Below are 24,310 nucleotides of genomic sequence, written 5' to 3' on the forward strand. Positions count from 1 at the left end.
AAGTGTTAATTCACATACTAGCTGTCCTGAGATACATTTGTACTTGGTTGGGTTTCATGTCATCAATAAAAACAACCATTAATCTTAAGTAAGCCTTATAGGAAGATGTCTTAAATATAAACAGAGCAAAATATGGTAAGTTTCTTGTCAAAAAGAAAACAACAAATTTAGCTATAACAATAAATTTTTCTTATGATTTACAATAAAGCTATACAATAACATTAGGTTATTTTTCATAAAGGTAAGCTTTTACAAAGGCGTTCTTAAAATTCTGATTTCAAGTGACCAGTTTAGTAATAGAATAAAATAAAAAACTGTCACCTTGTTTTGTCATGTGACAGGGGAAGAAGCAAGAGTTACGGGGAAGGAGGGAGCGATAGTACATGCGAGACGGACCTTAACATGACAATGCCATGAGTGAAATGCAGCAATGTAGGGAGGTGCAACTTTAAAAATAATCAACAGGAGCTAGCCTGTTTCCAACAGATATAGATCTCAGGTGAGTGTGGGGGCTGTCCACCTACATTCATAAGTAAAATTGAAAAATTCACAGATATACTTACTTCTAAAATATTCATTGTATTTATTTAATAACAATACCTTCTGGAAATATTTTAAAGATGTATTTATCAATCAAGCAAAACAAAACTGTTTATATACAAAACAGTATGATTTTTCATGAAACCTCTATGACTGAAACTGAAGAATAAAAGTAGTTTCTGGTGTATTTGTTTGTACAACTAAACCTCACAGTGATATGTCATCTAAACATTGTAAATCACACACAAGTTCTGGGGTATTTGTGTTCAACTAAACCTCACAGTGATATGTCATCTAAACATTGTAAATCACACACAAGTTCTGGGGTATTTGTGTGTTCAACTAAACTTCGCACTCATACGTCATATCAAGATTTTAATCATCACACACGAGTTCTGGAGTATTTCCGTGTAAAACTAAACATCAGTGATATGAAATCTGAAGATTTCAGCCATCATACTGAGTTATGGGGTATTTGTGTTTAAAACTAAACCTCTCAGTGATATGTCATCAAGATTTTAATCATCACACGTGAGTTCTGGAGTATTTGTATGTACAGCTAAACCTCTCACTGATATGTCATCTCAAAAGTTTAAATCACGTGTGAGTACTGGGACATTTGTGTGTACAGCTACACCTCTCACCATGTCATCTCAAGAGTTAAAATCACGCGTGAGTATTGGGATATTTGTATATACAAATAAACCTCACAGTGATATGCCATCTCAACATTTGAAACCACACGTGCGTTCTGTAGTATTTGTGTACAATTAAGCCTCACAGTGGTATGTCATCTTAATATTTCAAGTCACGTGTTAGTTCTGGGTTATTTGTGTGTACAACTAAACATCAGTGTGCTTTAGTTGTACACACAAATACACCTCGCACTGTATGTGATCTTACGATTTTAAACCACATGCAAGTTCTGGGGTATTTGTGTGCACAACTAAACCTCACAGTGGTATGTCATATCAAGAATTTAAATCACGCGAGTACTGAGATGTGTGTGTGTGTGTGTGTGTACAACTAAGCCTCTCACTGGTATTTCATCTTACGAATTTAAACCACATGCAAGTTCTGAGATATTTATGTTTACAACTAAACCTCACTGTGATGTCATCTTAACATTGTAAATCACACACGAGTTCTGGAGTATTTGTGTACAACTAAACCTCACAGTGGTATGTCATCTCAAGATTCTAAACCATGTGTGTGTTCCGAGATATTTTTGTGTACAATTAAACCTTACAGTGGTATGTCATCTGAAGATTGTAAACCACACGTGAGTTGGGTTATTTGTGAAGAACTAAACTTCACAGTGATATGTCATCTTACAATTTTCATCATCACGCGCGAGTTCCAGAGTATTTGTGTGTACAAGTAAACCTTACAGTGATATATCATTTTAAGATTTTATCATCAAATGTGAGTTCAGGGTATCTGTGTGTTCAACAGTGATATGTCATCTCCAGGTGTTAATCATCACATGTGAGCTCTGGACTATTTGTGTGTAAAACAAACCTCACAGTGCTATGTCATCTCAACATCGTAAACCACACGTGTGTTCTAGTGTATTGACGTACAACTAAACCTCCCAGTAGTATGTCATCTCAAGATTTGAAACCCCACGTGAGTTCTGGGGTATTTGTGTGTACAACTAAACCTCCCAGTGATATATGTCATCTCAAGATTTTAATCATCACACGAGTTTGTATCCTTTTGATCATCACAAAATCCTTACACCAGGAATTGAGAACATAAGTTAGATTTATTTCAAAAGAAAAATGCTTTCAATAGAGAAGACTGAAATAGAACAGGCACCAATAAATTAAAAAGTTGATACATTAACTTCTCAAGCAGAGCCTCAAATACTGAAAACGGCCTTCGTTTTGTAAAAACTCAAAATACTTTACAATATTTCAATGCATGTTCTTTAAAAATATTATATGTTTACTATGATTAAACTTTCACAAAAATTAGAGATGGAACCCTAATCTTACTGAGAATATTTTTACCGAACTTTCGAAGCAAAATTTGGTTTTTGTTTTGTTTTTTTAATTTTGCACAAAGCTGCTTGAGGGCTATCTGTGCTAGCCGTCCCTACTTTAGTAGTGTAAGACTAAAGGGAAGGCAGCTAGTCATCACCACCCACCGCCAACTCTTGGTTTACTCTTTTACCAACGAATAGTGGGATTGACTGTCACATTATAACAACCCCACGGCTGAAAGGGCGAGCATGCCTTAATACGTTTGGCCATGCCGGGCCACAAAATTTGGTATTCAAATATTTGGGGATTTTTCAATTTTTAGTTTGTTTTTTTCTCTATGTTGTTTAGTGCCTAGAGGTCACTTCGGTTCTCGAATGTCATGTACAAAGTTCACCAATTACAATCTCTGAACACGTCTGTTTACCCATCATCCTTATCAATGAGGTCAACACAAGTTCGATATTCGCAATAGTAGAAAACGTTTACAACTCTAGATGTTACGATCACAACGTGTTTTATATACTGACTAAAATCGCATCAGTTTTCTCCAAGAGTTCACAGGTACTGCCTTCCCTCTATTTTCATTAAAAATTAGGGGCCGCTATCTGCGTAGCTTTTATGTATCTTTGAGAGAAAACAACAACACAGTATGGTCCAGTTGTTGGCTTCTTCCAGCCCCACGACTTTGAATAACTGACCCATGAACTCACGTTTAGAAAACTTACGCACTAAAAATATCTACTTGAAAATGCATATTAATAGAGAAAGATCCATTCCAGTATGTTTCTCAGTAATAAATCGTCTACAGTCCGGTCCTCTACACAAGATAAAAATTGTGACTACAAAAATATCTATTGGCAAGCTGTATCGGCCCTCTTAAGGACCAAATGTTCAATATTATAATCACTATTACTAGCCTCTACCCGCAAAATATTTTCCTTATTCTATAATTTTCACGCACGGCCTTATGTGTCAGATGGATAAATCCTAGTCTATTGAAAAATACGAGGTTAAACGTAACTATATATAATCCTACTATTACGGGCATATTTTTTTTTTTCGCATTTTACGAAGTTTTAGTGACTTGTATTAAAACTTTAGTTCAACTATATATGCAAAAACGGCTCGTTTGGGTTGAGAAAATATTTTACATAGAAGAGCGAACAACGTTTCGACCTTCTTCGGTCATCGTCAGGTTCACAAACTAATTTCTTGTGGTGATATACAAATAAGTAAAGCATTAAAACGTAGCTAATAATCCATATCCTAATAGTATACAAGTTTTATAACATACCGAATTACATCTATTATGAAAATTTCTCTATAGAAATCCCCTCTTTCCTAATTTATTCACCACCCCCTCCAAGAAGAACGAAATGCACAGTAAATTATTCATCACTATTTTTTCAAGTCAATATGCAATTCGGATTCTTCAGATTAGTTTAGTTGGTTTGGGAATTTCGCACAAAGCTACTCGAGGGCTATCTGTGCTAGCCGTCCCTAATTTAGCAGTGTAAGACTAGAGGGAAGGCAGCTAGTCATCACCACCCACCGCCAACTCTTGGGCTACTCTTTTACCAACGAATAGTGGGATTGACCGTCACATTATACACCCCCACGGCTGGGAGGGCGAGCATGTTTAGCGCGACGCGGGCGCGAACCCGCGACCCTCGAATTACGAGTCGCACGCCTTACGCGCTAGGCCATGCCGGGCCTTAGGAATCTTCGGACATGAGATTTGTAGCGGTTACTCGTGAAATTTGCGAGAAAAATTCCGGACGGACAGATAGACAGACAATCGCAAGAATATTATTTACACAGATTGTTATATTTCATTACATTTTTATCTTCGAATTGTTTACCGTTACAGATAAAAAGTCGCGTGTTCCAATTCTGTAGACACGATGACATTAAATACTGAGCGAACTTGTCGCCAGTGACAAACAACAATGTTATGTGTATAGCCAAAATGCTATTTAACACGATTTTACTATAAATCAGTTTCGGGTCGGTTATGAGTGATATATTTTCTAAGCTCTGACTATCGCAGGTCCATTTTACGTCGCTTCTCTACATTTAAGTCTTCTAGGTACGTAAACAGTTTACACCAACAAACCTTGTGATTTTTTCTCAATCTGTGTACCATTCTTACTTAGTGTTCATATTTATTTGTATAAACCTCAGTACGTTAATTTAAAGCAGGTGAAAATTAAAAATAACCGATATACTACTGTGGAACAACAAACTTTTGGGACACTCGTTGGTACGAACGTCTTGTTGAATATCACAAAATATAATATTTTCAATTAAGTTTTTATAGTTACTGTTAATTTAAAATGTAAGTCATTTTTATACCTTGATTTGTTATCAATAAAATAAACAATGATGACACTCAACGTTTTAGCCAAAAAAAGTTAAATTTCACAATTGTTTATTCCTCATAAAAGAATCCACACAAACGTAGACACGTATTTTCTCCGGCAGGGGAAGTGGTGATGTTGAAATTCAAAATTTTTATATCCTTTAGCTTTAATTGTTTGTATTTTTAATACATAAATCAAACATATTTTGAATTAATTAAAAATATTATCTATGAGCACCCGCTGATATTGAAACAGTATCAATATTTATAACTGTATCGATCGACTGAACGTACTCCGATATCAAACATCAAAATATTTTTCGAATGGTAGTTTCGAAACAAGGATGCATACATTGCTATAAATGTTTTAGCGATATAAGCCCTCGAGTTTACCACTGAGCCATCGAAGAATGTTTCTTTGTCATGAAAGTAAAACAGAGTTTGGAAGGAGAACCCTATAAAACCTGGGTTTGACACTTCATTACTTTGCATTAAATACGAAGTATTATACTCAATACATCAGTTACTGTTTATAAAGAAATAAAAACTTCCTATGATATTTTAATTTTTAATCAATTCAATTTACAAATTTCGGGATATCTTAACGCCACGACTGTACATCTATATATACATATGTATATTTCTACGATATCTTAACGCCACAACTTAAGTCCCTACCCATCCATATGTTATTATGTTATATTAAATTACGCATGTATTATAAATTTGTTTCTTTTTTTCAGAGAAATATGGCCGATGTAAGCCCATTTACACTAAACTGTCTCACAGAACATGGCGTCGCATAATATTATGCAGCGAAAATGAGGGACAGCACACAGATACACTGGATACGTAACATATATGGATGGGTACGGACATACGGGCCACCATGTATATATACATACGTATATTTCTACCATTTTATCTTTCCGACGAAAGCGATATGGCTATTATTATACTACTGTAGATATTCCTTAAAATCTGTTCTTATTGTAAATTACGTTAAAGTGCACTTCAAAGCGCTATTCTCTTAAAAGGAAGCAAACACGCTGTAGTAAGTGTACTAGGCAAGTGATCAAGGGATAAAAAAATACAAACAAAAGTTTGTGTTCGTGACAGCAAGTGTTTTCCATCAACATCAGCCACCTGTTGGCCGGGGTAGACAGACAGAACGCACGTGGTGAGAACACCCGCACGTTACATGAGTACTTTAGTTTATTGCATAAGCTTTCCCTCTCTCACAATAACACTCACATTCGAAACATTCAGCGACAACAACCCTTAAAAAAAAAGAAGTAATAGAGACAAAAAGGAATACTATTTCTTGGAGAAATGCTGCACGTGGCATTTGGTATTCTTTAACCCACGTTTTCCACTAACAGTATTAACACTAACAAAACTACGCGTACATTTTATTTATATGAAATACTTGTAATGGATAATGATGGACTTGTTTACTCTCAAATATTTACGAGTTGTTAAAACTGAATGTACGAGTGATATTTTACCCTGGTCTTACCATAACACTGAAGTTGTGGTCGTTTTAATACCATTTCCCATAGGTCGAGAAATCAATATACCCTTAGTTTTCCGCTACTTCAGCGGCAGACTTACTCGCACGTGAACGTTATTTGTCAGTCCCTTCTGCAAATTAATATCCGTGTTTGAGTAGATATACGTGTAAAAGATTTAATGAATGCAGTGTAGTTAATATTTTGGGCTTAAAAACACCACTCAGCACGACAAAAAAAAAAAAAAAACACCAACAATGCCACACTAACACAGAGCTTTACACATAATCACTAGTTCTTTAAATAAGCAAATAAATTTGGAGGAATAACACAGTTGGATATGTTTTATTTTCATTATGATTTGCTCGGAAGATAACTAGTTTTACAACTCAAAAGACCTAATATTACTTGGAAATTAGATTTCAGTGACTGGTGTGTATAAAATAACTAGAATTTTACACGTTTCACGTGAATTTCTAACCATAAACCTTCGCATGGATTTGTATAACACGCATATTCAACAACATACAGTTTCGCGTTCTACTTGTAAAAACACTCGAAGTGTCTTTCTACGGGTAATTCTTACCTTTCTTCTACAGTAAAGAACAAGTAGACAATCAAGTAGTCCTAAAACATTCACAGCGATGTCTAACAGCGTGACATCAACCGCTGGAAAATCCACGATCAATCATACCCCCACATATATCATTTATGCACATGACACACACAGATCGATGTGACACGCCTGAGCTACCTCGCTCCAAGCACAAGAATTGCACCCTTGTCATGTGGCGCCCTCTAGTAACTATCATTATAAATTGACATGTCAATTAATACCTTACTTGATAAATTATTTAGATAAATTATTACTTAAATGCTAATGAGTTTGGAAACAAACTATAAGCGTACCTCACTAAAAAAACGCTTTCGATAATTCGAGATGAGTTTCAGTTTTAATGGATATATTTTATCTGTTAGACATACATATCAACAACACTGAACTTCAAAAAAAAAAAAAGTAAACCCCACTCCTTAAAAAAAAACAAACAGAGAAAGATAAAATTAGTTAGCAGCTAACCATAAATGGAAAGCTTATAATACGAGTAAGCATTACATTCATCTCGTACGGCGCAGTGTTAAGCTCTCTTAACTGTATTTCTGGAAAATATGGGGCCCCTTACTTTATGGATTATATGGAAAAAATAATCTGAAGTTTATTTCATCATATAACTTATTGTAACTGCCTTTAGACTTATGACTGAAACTAAAAATGGCTATCTTTGTTGTCACGCATAAGAGTTACTGATATTAAACAAAAAAAAAACACTTTCTTTCAAGAAAGAGTCGGACAACCCTGACCCAAAAATGTACATTTTTGTTTGGTCCATAACCGAATAATTCACTAGTTTGTTATATAAACACTAAAATCTTAGGGCTTATACACGTAGGAATTACCACCATAGAATAAAATCTGTATAAACGACTCTAAATCAGACGTCTGATTACGCAGATACGATTGGAAAATAACACAGTAACACCTGTCTTAGGCGGAATCGCACGGGGCCGAATAAAATGTCCGGCTTAAACATAGTGAACGTGTATTTTCTTAATTATATGTAATTTTTGAGCAGAACGTTATACTTGCTTGACTCAAGGGGGGTAAAATGTTTGTGAAGTTATTATACTGATTATGCTATATTTATTAGAATAAGAACAAAAATAAACATTCAAAATATACACAAAATTATAATCAAATTTATTTGAAAAAAAGTGTCCAATTTCAACTGTTTTGTTTTTTTAATGAGCTTTCTCATGCGGTTAAAAGAGAACACCAATTCTACGACCTTTTATGAAGTTTATTTTCCCCTTTCATGTTTGCATACAATTTGATAATGTTAATATAACTTAACACTTGCGATGAAATATGAATTTCTATTTCCTCACTACTTTTTCCATTTGTTCATCTTCTGAATCTCTCACACTGTTACCATCTTGGGATTCTATTATAGATTTTAAATCAATTTCATCAGTTTCTGTTATAACATTCTTGTCAACGTTCACAAACTTTCTACATTCACAGAATCATCTGCATCAATCTTCTCAATCAAAGTTTGGATTTCACTAGAATTGTCATAACAAACAACTTCTCTACAATCTCCACCATTATCAAGGATAAATCCACAGTTTCGAAAGCACTTTATTTCGCATTCATCTTTTACGCATTTGATTGAATGACTTAAAAATACAATTGCATCTTACATGTCAGTTTTAATGGTCATTTCAGATGCTCTCTTACAGTCATCAATGTTTGCAATAATATGATGAAGCATCAGTTTTCTGTATTTCTATTTTATACACTGTATAATTCCATTATTTAGTGGCTGTAGAACTGATGTTGTACATGGAGGTAGAAAGACTAAACGAACATTTGAAAGTTGAACTTTTGGGTGACAAGTTGTATTATCTAGGAAAAGTAGAATATTTCTATTTTCTTGTTCCATTCTTTTGTTTAATTTGTTCAAAAATTCCTCGAATACAGCACTTGTCATCCACACTTTATTTTTCGCTTTCCATACCACAGGATGTTGATTCTCCCTTAAATTTTTGAAACAGGGCGGATTTTCATTTTCACCTATTACCAATGGTTTCTCTAGTTTACCATCAGCAAATGCGACCAAAAGTACAATCAATCGTTTTTTTCGAATAGCGACCTCTGGAATAATGACGGCAGAAGAAAGAACAGAATATGTTTAACTAATACCTACTGTAACGAAATGTCCGAGAATTTATTAATATTTATATAAATTATTAATTAAGTAAGAAATTAATATTTAATGAAAATACATTTTTTCCGCCTTACTCATGTTCTAATCCAACTTGTTGATAGATGAGGTAGATGAAAGATAGTTTTCCGTCCGCGTTACGCAGGTTCTGCCATATAGAGGGTCTTTTATAAGAGAAATCTTAAAATAATACTGTAAAATTTTAATATTTCCGACTTGTAAAGATTTCCGCCCTATGCATTTTCCAGCTTAGACAGGTTATACCATATTTACTTAAATTCTGATATGTTAATATCATGCATGGGATAAAAATTACGTTTCGGTTCAAGTTAACAACCTTGATGCATGTACATTCCACATCCAAACACAGAACAATAACAGATACCTATAATAGCGTGAAAACTTAAGACTTGTGAAAATTACGGATTTTAAACAAGTACACACTTACTGATATACATCACTGCGAACGTGCTTTCACGCTGCAACACATCATTGTTCCATATTTGGTTAATCTATTTTTATCTGCAGCTGTGGGACAGTTTACTTTGGTTTTTTTTTTCGTGTATGCACATGTATATATGAATGTATACATGTATACACTGCCTTTAGTCTCATTGTAAACTATTAGTAATTTTTTTTACTTCAATTCTTGATTTTACTTTGTATATTTGTCGACATGTAGAACACTATATATGTATGAAAGTATTCTACGCTTCAGGCCTACAACTGAAACTACTTCTTTACATTTTACTGACATATCTCATTCTAACATTGCAAGAACAGTGTGTTCGAAACTTCTCTTAAAAGTATTCTAATTTAGACCTGGCCATACCAGTGTTTGTTCGTTTAAGTACATTCCTGTAAACCAAGTCTTCATTCTATAGAAAATTACTTGTATCACGTGGTTCCCGTTGTTTACCAGGATTTTTAAAATGTGCTATCGTGAGAAATAGAGATGTTTATCTTAATTGTTTCGTATCATTACTATTACAGTGATTATTGAGGGATAATGAAATTGAAAAAAAAAAGTTTGTGACGAATGACAACAAATATGAAATGCAAGAAACAATGGACTATAAGTCTTAGCTAAAGAAATAGAAAGGTAAACTCTATTTGTTCTGATTATCTTTTAGCGTTTGTGATAGCTGGTTGAGTTTTCAATACAGAAACCATTTGTGCTTTATCTGTAAAACTCATAATTGCAAACCAGTGTCACTACTGTTGTGCTAACAATGGAGCATCATGTCTGGTACAATAACAAAACTGGAATAGAAGCATAATTAATACAGCTTACCGAAGGCATAACACGCTTGCATGCATCTAGTAATATTGATTCAACTGGTAAATTGGACAAATATGTTACACACGATCTTCACTCCAGTTAGCATAAGATTTTGCATTTATCATAATATAAATCACACGTTTATTACTGAAGGAAACACCCACTTAGTATAATGGCTCAAAACAAATTTGGCATAGCGGAAGATAGTAATTCAAAGACATCAAAGCAGTTGTCAGTTGTAAAACTCGTAGAATTTTAGCGTTTCTACAGGCATACTAATTACAAATCAATAAAGTTATTATTATTATTCGATAGAAATCATTAGTTAGACCTGCCTTGGAATACTGTGTACAGTTTTATTCTGTGGGTATGATTCAGGGACCAAAGGTTATCTTATTGGTTCAAACTGACACGACATGTTTCGGCAACGTTGATGGCAAACTGTGGAGGTGTTTTAATGTGGTGGTCAATTCAATTAACTGATTTTGAGTAGTCCAAGGATTGGCAGTAAGTAGTGTTGACCAGTTGCTTCCCTCTGGTTTATCACCCATAATGCTAGAAAAGATGACTGATCTTACCAATGCTTTTAAAGCTAAAAAATCATTGGGCAGAATAAATACCACATTGTTTATATGTTTCTTTAAAAACACATAAAAGTGTCGTTGAGCAATGGCAGAGCCTAACTGATCTTAAAAGCATTTCAAATAATCTAATTAACATTTGCACACAGAAAATGCAAAAAAAGACTTTGGTTGATAGCATAGAAAAGAAAAAAAAAGTCCAATGAAACTACTGGAACAAGGCTGTCTGAGAAATCTTGATCAGAAGGATTATGGAAGTCTGATATCAGAAAAGATATTAATATTTGCAGACATAAATCACTACAATTTAGATATATTTCAAAGTCCTCTGTTCCAATCTCCTTGAAGAATCCAAATCAATAGATGTGAAGCTGCTAAAAGTGTTTAATCACTGGTTAAATGGAGTGCATCCATCATTGTTTAATTGTGATGCAAGTCTTCAAAAGGCAGCAAAATGCGGTCTTGTAAAAAAACTGGTATCCATTGGTAATTTGCACTCTGACCTATCAGCATCTGATATTACTCAATGCACATAACAGAAGGTCAGAAGTCTGCAAAAGTTGACAATTAATACATCTTCACATTTTTGGTGAAGGGTGTGTCTAATGCTAGCTGTAAGGTCATTATCATAGTTCTTTAACACTGAAGCCAAACAAATCAGTCGTAATGGTATTTATGTTCATATGTAAAGTTGCACATGCAATAAAATAGGCCTGACAACAAGCGTGTCAACTTGGTAGAAAGATAAAGGAATGGTGAAACCATTACAAACATAAAAAGGTCAGCCTTTCACAGATCTTGCACATGTGTATTCCATGTAGAAGCAGGTACACAAATGATACCACATAACAACGATGTCTGATGCAATAATACACATACGTAATCGTATCATTATTCTATCACTATGCACATGGATATAGTACCACTCACACTTCCATTCATGCAGGTCACGAAGTGAAATCGACAAACCAACAGCTATTTATTCCAATCACGAAATTCCTATCGGTGTAGAGAAGAAGTGTTACATGTCTTAACAGCACTCACTCTTTGTATATGACTAGTAAATGTTCAGCAATGAATATTCTGCAAAAAAAAAAATATTACCATGAAACAGATATCTTCTGGTGACACACCAGAAGATATCTGGATGATTTCATGGAGGTTACAAGAAACTTTTGCTCTGAAACAGTATGGTAGCAGAAAAGAAGGGAAACGGGCAATTTTTTGACGACCTTGATGAACTCCAATGCAATCAAGAAAAAAGAGAGAGAGAGAGAATTTGTGATATATTCCAATCAACACACCATTTAATCTTTATAATTACAACATACCATAAATGATACCATATGTAAAGTTGTATTTTTTTGTTTGCTCATGCACAGACTAGTGAAAACAATATACATACAGAAGTTATACGTTTACATCTTGTCAAGATGGGTTTGTTTTGAATTTTGTGGAAAGCTGCACGAGGGCTATCTGTGCTAGTTGTTCCTAACTTAGCATTGAAAGACTAAAGGGAAGACAGTTAGTCAACATCACCTAATGCCAAATCTTGGGCTATCTTTTACCAATAAATAGTGGGTTTGACCATTACATTACAACATCCTCACGGCTGAAAATGGGCCAAAAACCCGAGAGTTTTAAATTAACCTAATACACCATAAAATTCTTATCAATTCAATGTCTGAAGTGTTCAATTTTAAGATTATCACAGTAACAATGCTGTAAACAGTATAAATATAGTAAATATATTAAATTTTAGGGCAACATCCTGATGTGTATTTATATGTCCTTTTTTAGGTTTATATTAGTTACCATTAGTTTCACTATACAAATGAATATTTATAGATTCTGCAACTCTTCTTACAATTGCTGCAAGTCGAAACTTGAAAAATTATTTGAAAGGTTTAAATAAAAAAATAAAAAAGTTTGGTGATTTCAAACATTCAACATTTTGAGAATAATAAGTCCATATAGAAAATTAATGGAAAAAAAAGGCAAGATAAAAGAAGTTAACAGGTGTTAAACTCGAATGGTTGGGGGCATAGAACAAGAATCAGTTTGTTTGTTTTGAATTTCGTCGTGCAAAGCTACACAAGGGTTATCTGCGCTAGCAGTGTACAACTAGAGGGAAGGCAGTTAGTCATCATTATCCACCGCTAACTCTTGGGCTACTCTTTTACCAATGGATAGTGGAATTGACCATCACATTGTAATGCCCTCATGGCTGAAAGAGCAAGAATGTTTGATGTAATGAGGATTAAACAGAAACAACTTTCCCAACCAAGGACAAGTCTGTAATAGTTTTCAGTATACCAAGTGTAAACGTTACAACAAAATTACTACTAGAACACACACATCAAAAGTTAGTGAAGTATAAATGCATTAAATGTTCAAAAACTAAAATGTATCTGTTTTATATAGATACAGTTATGTGGTAGCAAAAGTTCCTTTAGGCTTAATCCAACAAAGTGACCAAAGGTTCTTGTATAATAGATTTTTTTTTCTTCTATCCAGTCATCCAATGTCCCAATTTTTGTTTACAAGGTAAACACTCAAACTATTAGAGAAACACCTTAAAGCGGTTTAATCGATTTTACCTAATATAAATTCATGATTTGATGCAGTCTCTAACAGGCTAATTTAGTTTAAATGAACAAGCAATGATTATTCATCTGTTTAAAACTGTAATAAATAAAGCATCGGTTCACTGTTCGTTTAAACCAGATAATTGCCTAAAATGTATTTGAGAAGTAAGCTGATATCAAAAGAACATACATATGTTTAATATAAGATTGCAGTTTTATTTTCTTTGTATTTAACTCTGTTGCTTTGATGACCAATGAGAAATAGATATTTCAGTGATAGCTAAAAGGAAATAATCAATTATATTCTTTCTGTTTATATTTAATGATTCGTTTATCAGTTAGAAATAGAAGTAAATAAGATTAAATGGGTAAGAAAAATAAGATTTCACTTTTGTTTATTTAACACGTTAAAGTTTCTTGCTAAAACCATTAATCAAGCCTTACATCACACATGTCCGTTTGCTTTAGAATTTTGCAAAGAGCTACACAAGGGCTATCAGCGCTATCCATCCCTAGTTTAGCAGTGTAAGACGACTAGACGGAAGGCAGCTAGTCATCACCACCTGCCGCCAAATCTTTTACCAACGAATAATGGGATTGACTGTCGAATTATAACGCCCCCACTTCTGAAAGAGCAAGTATCTTTGGTGTAACGGGAATTCGAACCCGTGACCCTCAGATTATTAGTCGAGTACCATAACCACCTGGCCGTGCCGGGCCTGCTTTGTTCGCTACATATGGTACCGAAATGTCGTTGCTGTTTCGTTTTCGCCTTTTCCGTATGATAATGTAAACTTGCATTATCACAGTTCACACCATTCTAATCACAGAGACTTCTTACCAATACTAATCTATAGTAACTTCGATGATTTGTCTTGAAACTATAAACAAATAACAGGTTTCTGTTCTCGATTATTCAGATACATTTCTCATCAACATTTATCTGTCCAGTTCATTAAAGCAGAATTAATAATGCTCCACAAACTGAGAAACTACTGAAAGTAACCATGTTTAAAACGTTTAACAACGACATAGTTAGTACTTGACGTTTACCTAAAAAAAACATTCATGAGCGCTTAACAGGACTGACTATCATTTCATTTTTACAAAGTGTACGTTGTGAAAACATAGGAAAATGTAACAAATTTAAAAATAACTCAAGTTTCCAGTGAATTTTTATCTTCAAATGACTTACTTGAAAAAGTAGTGACTCTGGGGTGAGTGTCACAAATTTTCTTTAAAAAGTCTTTATGGTCTGACGTCACACTTAAATTTTCGTGTAAATCAGAAACCATACATGTTAGGTCGAGAAAGCGTTTGTTTGTAGTTAAGCACAAAACTACACAATGGGCTATCTGTGCTCTGCTCACCACGGGTATTGAAACACTATTTCTAGCGGTATAAGTCCAAAGACATGCCTCTGTGCCTTTGGGGGGGGGGGGAACAGGAAAGCTTTTAATATAGCAGACTCAAAATATTAACACTCCTACGAAAAGACGTTTCTAGTCCTGATTTCTCTAAGCCCGTTCCCCTGGCTGTGGTTTCGCTAGATAGTAGATAGGGACAGTGGGAATCTCGTTAATCCATTCATTAATGGATTTAAATGGCAATTTCAGTTAAATACAAAATTATTAGCCTAATATTAATAACCTTTCAAGTTGCTCTGGGGCCTATTAGGCCCCACTTTTCGTAGTAGTGTTAATCAATTATAAATGTTACTATGATAGAAAGATAGAAAAGATAAAGATAATGGACAGGTTTGATCCCAGAAGGGCGAATGAAGCTAGGTAATTAGACGATTGGTCTACACATAAATGGAGAAAGCCTCAAATCTAGCAGCTGCGTCATCTGTATATTAATTGAACTTTTATACATTAAGTAATATTTGGGTTGTTGTTTTTTAAGGTTCTTACTTAGATTAGTTTGTTTACAGTTACACGTTTTAACACTACAGCATTAACTCATAAACCTACCTTGTGGTTTGTATTGTATTACCATAGTAACGACATTTCCAGCTCCCTTTAGTTCTGCCGCTGCTTCTTCGTGCGTCGCGTGCCTCAAGTCCACCCCGTTTACCTTTCGTAGAAAAATAACACTCAACTGATTTTAAACAATTAGAAAACAAAAGAAAATCGAGTGGTTGTAAATATACATTTCTTTCATGTGGTTTTGTTTTAATATAATTCACGCTCCAATCTTTTTAAGAACACTTCGTTCTTTATTTCATCTGGATTCCACGTGAACCTTTTTTTTTTTCTCACGAAACCTGTTGTGTTTCACCTTCTCTTACAAGCACCAAAAACACGTGTTTCACATTCTTCAACTACCTACACAACCTACACGGTCACTGTAACGCGTGTATAATCACCACTCTTTTAATTTGAAGTTGTCGTTGCGAAAATGTGAGGATTACTTCTCAGAAGGCACGGCCACCTATTTACACGAACGTGGTACTTAAGTGTACGTCCAAATCGGCCCAATACGCTACGCTTGTTTGTTTGTTTATGGATATCCCCTCAAAGCTACACGAGGGCTATCTGCGCTAGCCGTCCCTAAGGCTAGAGGAAAGGTAGCTAGTTATCACCACCTACCGTCAAGTCTTGGGCTACTCTTGTATCAACGAATAGTAGGATTGACCGTAAAATTGTAACGTCCCCACGACTGAAAGGGCAAGCATGTTTGGTGTGAAGGGGATTCGAACCCGCAACCCTCATATTACGAGTCAAGTGCCTTAACCACCAGGCCATGCTGGGCCCAGTGGGGAGAGAGAGAAAAAAATGAGCCCCCAGATATAGAACTTCAATAAAAATGTTGAGAAAGTTTAGAAAATGAAGGAGTGAACATGCGGTAGAGAAACAATGGCCAAAAAACAAGGGGAATTGGTAGATAACTTTACAAATTCTATTACGTTTTTACGTTTTCAAGGGCAGTTATTGTATACATCTGTAACACAGAAGTATATTCACAACTTAATCTATAATGGCTCTGACCACTGACGGTAGGCCTGTAACTTCAAGTGAAGGTCCCTCATTATTTGTTGGTAATCTTTCTTCGCCATCTATTGAATGGAACTATAAACAAAAATTCGCTACAAAATTCACACTTTAGGTATTCAAGTTAGAAAAATAACTGCAGTATATGCAGTAACCATTTCTTTAAAATATAACAATTTTAAATAAAGGTTCTCACAACAAGAACAAGACTCTCACTAGGCTGTACGTGAGGGTGAGGTTATATCTTTATTGATATAATTTTAAATGTAGTACTGAGAAACTGAAGTTCTTAAAAAATTATTATTTCTTTAACAAATGGTACAATTTTTAATGTACAAAAAATATTATAATTTTTTTAGTTCTGTACATTGAATCACATTGATGTAATGAGTTGTGACTGGCTAACACACAGCTCTGTACATTGAATCACATTGATGTAATGAGTTATGACTGGCTAACACACAGCTCTGTACATTGAATCACATTGATGTAATGAGTTATGACTGGCTAACACACAGCTCTGTACATTGAATCACTTTGATGTAATGAGTTATGTTTGACTAACACATAGCTCTGTACATTGAATCACTTTGATGTAATGAGTTGTGTTTGACTAACACATAGCTCTGTACATTGAATCACTTTGGTGTAATGAATTGTGTTTGACTAACGAACACACAGCTCTGTACATTGAATCACGTTGATGTAATGAGTTGTGACTGGCTAACACACAGCTCTGTACATTGAATCACATTGATGTAATGAATTGTGTTTGACTAACGAACACACAGCTCTGTACATTGAATCACTTTGAGTTGTGTTTGACTAACGAACACACAGCTCTGTACATTGAATCACGTTGATGTAATGAGTTGTTTTTGACTAACGATCACAATCCGAACACTTTTCTCTACAATGCTTTCCAGAAAAAATAGTTTTAATGTTCAGTTTTTCAACGAAGTATTAATACCAGAATTAGTATTTATTAGCATAAATAGCCGCCCGTCAGGCGGCGTTTCTACTAGTACTTATTAACGTTTACTTCGAAACACTACTAAAACTATAGAATAATTTCACATTTTCTATAGTTCTACACAGACTTTTTACACTTGAGAAAAACAAACCACAACATATCAACTTTTAGACTTAATAATTGCTATAAATAACTAATAGTGTTTGAAAAATATATTATTTCCAAGACGTTACAATCGTAACCATGCGGCATCCTACACCCACGTACACTGGCTCTACCTCTGAACCCCACTAGAGCCACAAATGATTCTCGATTCCCTCTCGCAATTCTGATGAAATTGTACTTAAAATAGAATCTAAACCCCTAAACATACATAACAAAACAAAAACGTTACGAAGGATGAAGCATTTCGTGTTTGTACAGTTACAAAATAGTTGATGACATCAAACACATAATCATCTGACACATGAACATACACGAGCCACTGAATCACTCTTCACCATCTGTTTATACGTTTTACTAACACCCTTACACTAAAAACATCAGTACAGTCTTTCGAAAGTTTTGTCAGTGATTTTTTTAAAACGTAGAAAAAATCTAATATTTATCAGTAAAACTCAGTAAGTTATACAGTTCGATACAAACTTAATTTGCTGTGTGTAATGTTTATCATTTCTTGGATCCATGTGACTAGTTACTGGGCAAAAATGTGTTAACTTCTAAGTAAAATTTCTACTGTTATCCATCTGTTACAACATCATTAACGGATATAAAACAAGTAAAACAAATACAACTTATAAACTATGATTTAAGACAGAAACTTGTGAAGAAAAAATATCAAAGTTCGAAGGAAGAATTGTACATATTTTAGGGCTTGTCATATTTTACTTAATATGCCATTATTCATATCCATCTTAACTGAGAGTGCACATACTGATAACCCTTACTGAACGCCCTACTTTATGTTTTAATTCGTATATTTTACGGTACTTTCAGTGGAATTCATACGCTTTCCAATTTCCACAACAACAAAAATTATTAGTTTCTTAATTTTTTCAATGCACTTGAAAGACCTTCTCAGTGTTTGTTTGTTTTTGAATTAAGCACAAAGCTACACAATGGGTTATCTACGTTCTGCCCACCACGGGTATCAAAACCCGGTTTCTAGCTGTGTGAATTCGTAGACATACCGCTGAGCCACTGGAGGCCCTTTTGAGTGAACTGACACTTTAAAAAGAAAATGAAATAAAATACGTACAGACAGTTAGAATCAATATAAACCAGTGTTTAAAACTGTCATTTATCACTCGTACACAAAGAAAAGATTCTGTACTTTTATGGATACAATGAAATTACTTACCGAAAGTATTTGATCACCCCGCTTGAGTTCACCACTGAGATCAGCAGCGCCGCCTGCTAGAATGAATGAAACGAAAATGCCTTCGTCATCTTCCCCGCCAACGATGTTAAACCCCAAGCCCGTCGTACCTTTGTTTAAAGTCACCTTACGTGGGTCTCTGAAATAGTAGCGCCATCTTTAGGTTAAAACACGATTGAAAGATACGAATAATACAGAAAAAAAAAGCAGTGGATTTGATTTAAAACCAGAAATTATCTTTAATACAATGCAAATTAGTTACAGAACAATAGCACAATCCATTTAAATCCCCCCCCGCCTACACAGAGCGTGATAAAACATTTGTAACTGATAAAAAGTAATGTCTTTTTTTTTAAAGCAAACATAAATGTCACTTGCTGACATTATATTTACAGTACAGTTGTACTTATATATGTGCGGTTGATTCGTTTACTCAAAAATAATAAAATAAGCATCGTTACTTACAAGAGGAAAGCATTACTTATTGTAGTTTTCTAAGCGTTCTATTATACAAGACCGGTTTTCTTAGCGATAAAACAGCTTTCGAGACAAAAGATGTTTACGAATGACATCATTACTATTTGAAAATGTTTACTTAGCGCACGTGTTACCTATAGGTATATCCTAACTAATGTGGACGTGGGTGTTAATAAACACCCACAACCCGCCTAACTGTCCACATAACAGTTTCAAAGTATCGTGCACGCTCTCCATAGATTTCTTAGTTGTATATTTTAGTCACATTAAGCCTAATTAATATAAATATGTAATTTAGTACAAATATTAATTATAGGATTCCAAGAAGTGTACACTCCTAACGTACTTCGAGTTAAGCTAATGTTGGAACATCTTACAGCTTTAGAGGTTTTGTTTCGTGATGTCTGCTTTGATAATTATTGGAAAACGTATTTGGCTTTATTTGTTTCGGAGAGTTACGTAGAGCTACAAAGGTTATATATATACTACCTCTCCTCCTTAATTTGGAAGTGAATAACAAGAAGGAAGGCCACAACTCAATACCAGTAATCAACAGTTGAGTTCAGTTTATCTTGAGAGGAGTTTTGGTTTTATATCCCACAAGCTCCGTGAGGAAGGAGGCCACAGCCCTGAGAGGCAGGTAAGAATAAAATAAAAAATAATAAAAAGAAAAATTGGCATTGCTAAAGCTGTAGGCGGGGGACAGTCCTTTGACGGGCAGGGGCCCCAAAGATCTAAAAATCCAATGGCGAAGAAGTTGTTTATGGTAGGAACTGGAGTACCCAAAGAAAACCACTTTCACTGAACAGTCGCCAAATAGTCTACCAGTCCAGTACCCAAAGCTGAAAATGAAATAGATCGACTAAAAGGTATAATACATAATCGAAGTCACATTTCCCTCACATGATGTTACTTATTGTATAAAAAGGAGAAATATACAGGGTCGTTACAAAGTCCTTGTACAATTATAAATTTTCGTAATTTCAGTTTTATACATCATAAAATCAACCTGTAAAAAGGGTTAATGAAATAATTTATTACATGTTTACACAGATTTATTGTTGAGAGTTTAATTTTCACCATGTCCACCATCATTAGGCATACAAACCGTGATGCGATTCCGAAGTTCTACAAATACGTTTTGCAGCTGAATTTCAGGAATATCCATTGGTTATCCTGATCCACAGGTCATCTAAAGAGCGAGGTTTTGTTGAATAAACACTATTCTTACATATCCTCATAAAAAGAAATCCAATGGGCTCAAATTTGGTTACCGTGGTGGTCAGGAGAGTGGTCCACCTCTTCCAATCCAGTTGTTAGGGAAATTTTCATTCAGAAACTGCCTAACTCTCTGAGCAAAGTAACAAGGTGCGCCATCTTGCTTAAACTGTATCTGCTATCAGTTCTAATCGTGTAAGTTCAGGAATAAAGTAATTTTGCAGCATTTCTAAATAGCTCTCACCATTAACAACTCGTCCTTAAAAACAAATGGTCCAATTATGCGGTCCTTTCGTAATGCACACCAGACATTGATCTTCGGATGTTTCCCAGGAGGCAGGAGTTCTAGCTACGCATGTAATTTTTCGAGTTTTCGAAATCCTTATAGAATTACTTTTATAACATCTTGATGCCAAATTGATGAATCGGTCCTGCAATAGTGGCGTTTCAGTTAAACACTCAAGATAAACTGGTGGTAATTTGACAATCGGAGTGCGATTTTTTGCTTTGTTTTGAATTTCGCGTAAAGCCACTCGAGGGCTATCTGCGCTAGCCGTCCCTAATTTAGTAGTGTAAGACAAGAGAGAAGGTAGCTAGTCATCACCACCCACCGCCAACTCTTGGGCTTCTCTTTTACCACCGAATAGTGAGATTCACCGCACATTATAACGCCCTCACGGCTGAAAGGGCGAGCATATTTGGTGCGACCCTCAGATTACGAGTCGAGCGCCTTAACAACCTAGCCATCTTTCTTTTGCAGGTTATGTAGTCTTGATTAGTGATTAGTCGCCATGTTGTAGGGTTGCCAAACTGGAACAAAGGTCTAATGTAATTTTTGTAGATTATTAGGGTGGTTCAGACTGCGCATCCTTTGTTGAGTCCACTAACGCATTTCAGAAAATTAATTTTTGTATTGGCTTTGGTAATAATATTATTAAATATTATAAATATTATTATCGGCATAAATATTAAACCTAAAAATTTAATGGTGTTAGTGAAATTGTTTTTGTATTGTTTTAACTTTAGTTTGTGGTTACTGTTTGTTTGTTTGTTTTGAATTTCGTGCAAAGCTACACGCGGATTATCTGCGCTAGCCGTCCCTAATTTAGCAGTGTAAGACTAGAGGGAAAGTAGCTAGTCATCACCACCCACCGCCAACTCTTGGGCTACTTTTACAAACGAATAGTGAGATTGACCGTTACGTTATAACGCCCCCACGGCTGAAAGGGCGAGCATGTTTGGTGTGAGGGGATTCGAACCCGCGACCCTCAGATTACGAGTCGAGTGCCTTAACCACAGAAAACGGGGAGTAATTTTGCGACAACTGCAAACGGACCACTGACCCTCGGATTCACAATACCACACACGAACCACTAGGCCTGAGGAAACGGTAGTTAAAACATTCATTTCTATGCTGTGTATCTAAACATTCTTTATATATATCTGTTAGTTATTTCTTACCACACATTATAAGAACATTACGTAAAACACTTAAAAGAGCCACGTTTGAATAACGTCAGTCACTTTCATAAGCAAAGAAGAAGAGGCATCTGATAAACAGCAGGCTCGCCATCTAGCGCTGCCCTGAGAAAATAGCTCAGGATGAACCGTATCATTCATCCTTAAATACCATGTATACGTAACAGAATATTGTGTAAACATATTAAAATTTCCGCTTGTAGAACCACTTTTAAGTTAGATCCACAATGCTTGTTACTGTTGGGCTCAAGAAGAAAACAGCTGCAAATCTACAATCGCGTGTTACATTTTAACTACTAAAAAAACGTTTTCGCTTTTGGACCTACAGTATGAAAACGTTGTCTTAGTAAGTAGAAAGAAGAACATTAAACAATATATATATGTAAATTCTTTCTAATAAAAGTTAAAATATGATGTAATCTTTTCACAAAACGATAATCCTTAACTGGGTATCATGCAAAATGTTTGTTGCAAACATGCATTGTGCTTTTTTGAAGTTGAGTTGGAGCAAATGTTTCTATTATCGCACACATAACTACCCATAGCTAGTGTATAACAACTCAGAGCTACGGTCTTACGTCATGACTGTTGTTTATATGAAACACTTTCAGTTGCATCTGTGAGTGTGTGTGTTTGCATATATGGAAAATCAGATTTTGCTAGTGTGCTACAGCTGTGTTAAATTCAATGTAAGATGGCTCTTGTAGTAAACAACAGAACACCATGTTTCAGTAAATTTCACTGTGCTATTTTAATGTATTAAGTTGAAGCTCACATCACACGAACATCAAACGTCCACTTCTAACGCTCTATGTGTGGTAAAATAAATGAAAAACTCTTTTCACCAACCTCTATTTAAATTGTGATCCTCTATAAAACCATATTACTAAATTTGTACTTTGTTTATGAACCAGAAAATAAACTTTCAACTATTTGCAATTTTACCCTTCCCCTTAAACCACAAGACATAAAGACAAACGACAAATGCACAGAACCAAAATTCATTATCATACTATAATGGAAGTCTTGCTTACATGATACTGGAAAAACGTTTTTATCAGATGATGTGCAGCCCCCAATTTCGCAAAATTTTTATCCTATGTTCACGTAGGTTTACAATAAGGTCACGACTTTCTCGTTTCATCTCCGTTGCCCGTCACGGAGAACTTTATTTTTCTCTACTCTTAAGGTGCAAATATGACGTTATGAATACGTCTCACGCAGATCTGATGCACTGGCGCCATCTATATAAATACAATAGTGCTGTCTGTTGTATGTCCATGTAAATACTTTGCAGGGCATGAATATACGTGTTGTTGTTTTTTACCACTACTTCGCCCCTATTAATGGACCTTCACCAAACTTGGCTTGAAGATTTGGTGGGTCCATGAGGAGATACATGCAAATTTACGGTTTCACATTTTGTTTTGCTGTTGTTATAGGCGTTTTGGTTTGTTTTATTATAGTTATGTATAAAACAAACAACTTTTCATGTTCAAAAGTAACCTTTCATTAACCATAAATTTACATAACTTCTGTCCAGGGTCTGTTATATATATATATATATATAACATTGGCAATTTTTTCGAATATTCATAAAAATATAAAAAGGAGTACTTGCGCCAACCCACTTTAATACTGAATTAACAATATCAAACCAAATGGAAGATAGACAGTCAACAACACCCACAGCCAAAACTTTGACTACTCTAATTGAACTGTGATATTTCACAATTATCTTTCAACGCCAAAAGTATAAAGTGCCTTTTTATTTTTTGCACCAACGGGAAACGATCCATAAATCTTAGATTCACAATTCGCCACGTGAATCACTAGGTCACGTACAGGTTATCTAGCATTAAGAAACAACGAGTAGAAATACTATAGACTTTGGGTCCATGCTAGCAGAAGACACGAAAAGTTTGAGGCTTTTGACGAAGTTTTATTATTCTCAGAATCCGTTTTTAAAAATGTGCTGCTCTCTCAGTTACATACAAAGTATGAATTTACATAAAACTGTCCTATATTCGATGATCAAACAAAGTTTGGAGCCATAAAAACAAAGTATGACATTTACATAAAACTGTCTTATGTCCGATGGTCAAACAAAGTTTGGAGCCATAAAAACAAAGTATGACATTTATATAAAACTGTCTT

At 34.9% G+C, this 24,310-nt stretch overlaps 1 protein-coding gene across 10 annotated transcripts in view; it reads right to left on the reverse strand.

Annotated features, from left to right (window-relative positions):
• LOC143256625 (disks large homolog 1-like) overlaps nt 1-24,310 on the reverse strand; it is a 230,050-nt gene that overhangs the window by 21,962 nt on the left and 183,778 nt on the right. For all 10 annotated transcript variants that reach the window (XM_076514070.1, XM_076514077.1, XM_076514073.1 and 7 more), the window contains 2 exons: nt 18,962-19,118; nt 15,609-15,711 (listed from right to left, as the gene is read on the reverse strand). In XM_076514070.1, coding sequence (XP_076370185.1) covers nt 15,609-15,711; nt 18,962-19,118 — 260 coding nt within the window. The remainder of the gene's footprint in view (nt 1-15,608; nt 15,712-18,961; nt 19,119-24,310) is intronic.

This window comes from Tachypleus tridentatus, chromosome 7 (assembly GCF_004210375.1).
Source record: "Tachypleus tridentatus isolate NWPU-2018 chromosome 7, ASM421037v1, whole genome shotgun sequence".
Taxonomy (NCBI): domain Eukaryota; kingdom Metazoa; phylum Arthropoda; class Merostomata; order Xiphosura; family Limulidae; genus Tachypleus; species Tachypleus tridentatus.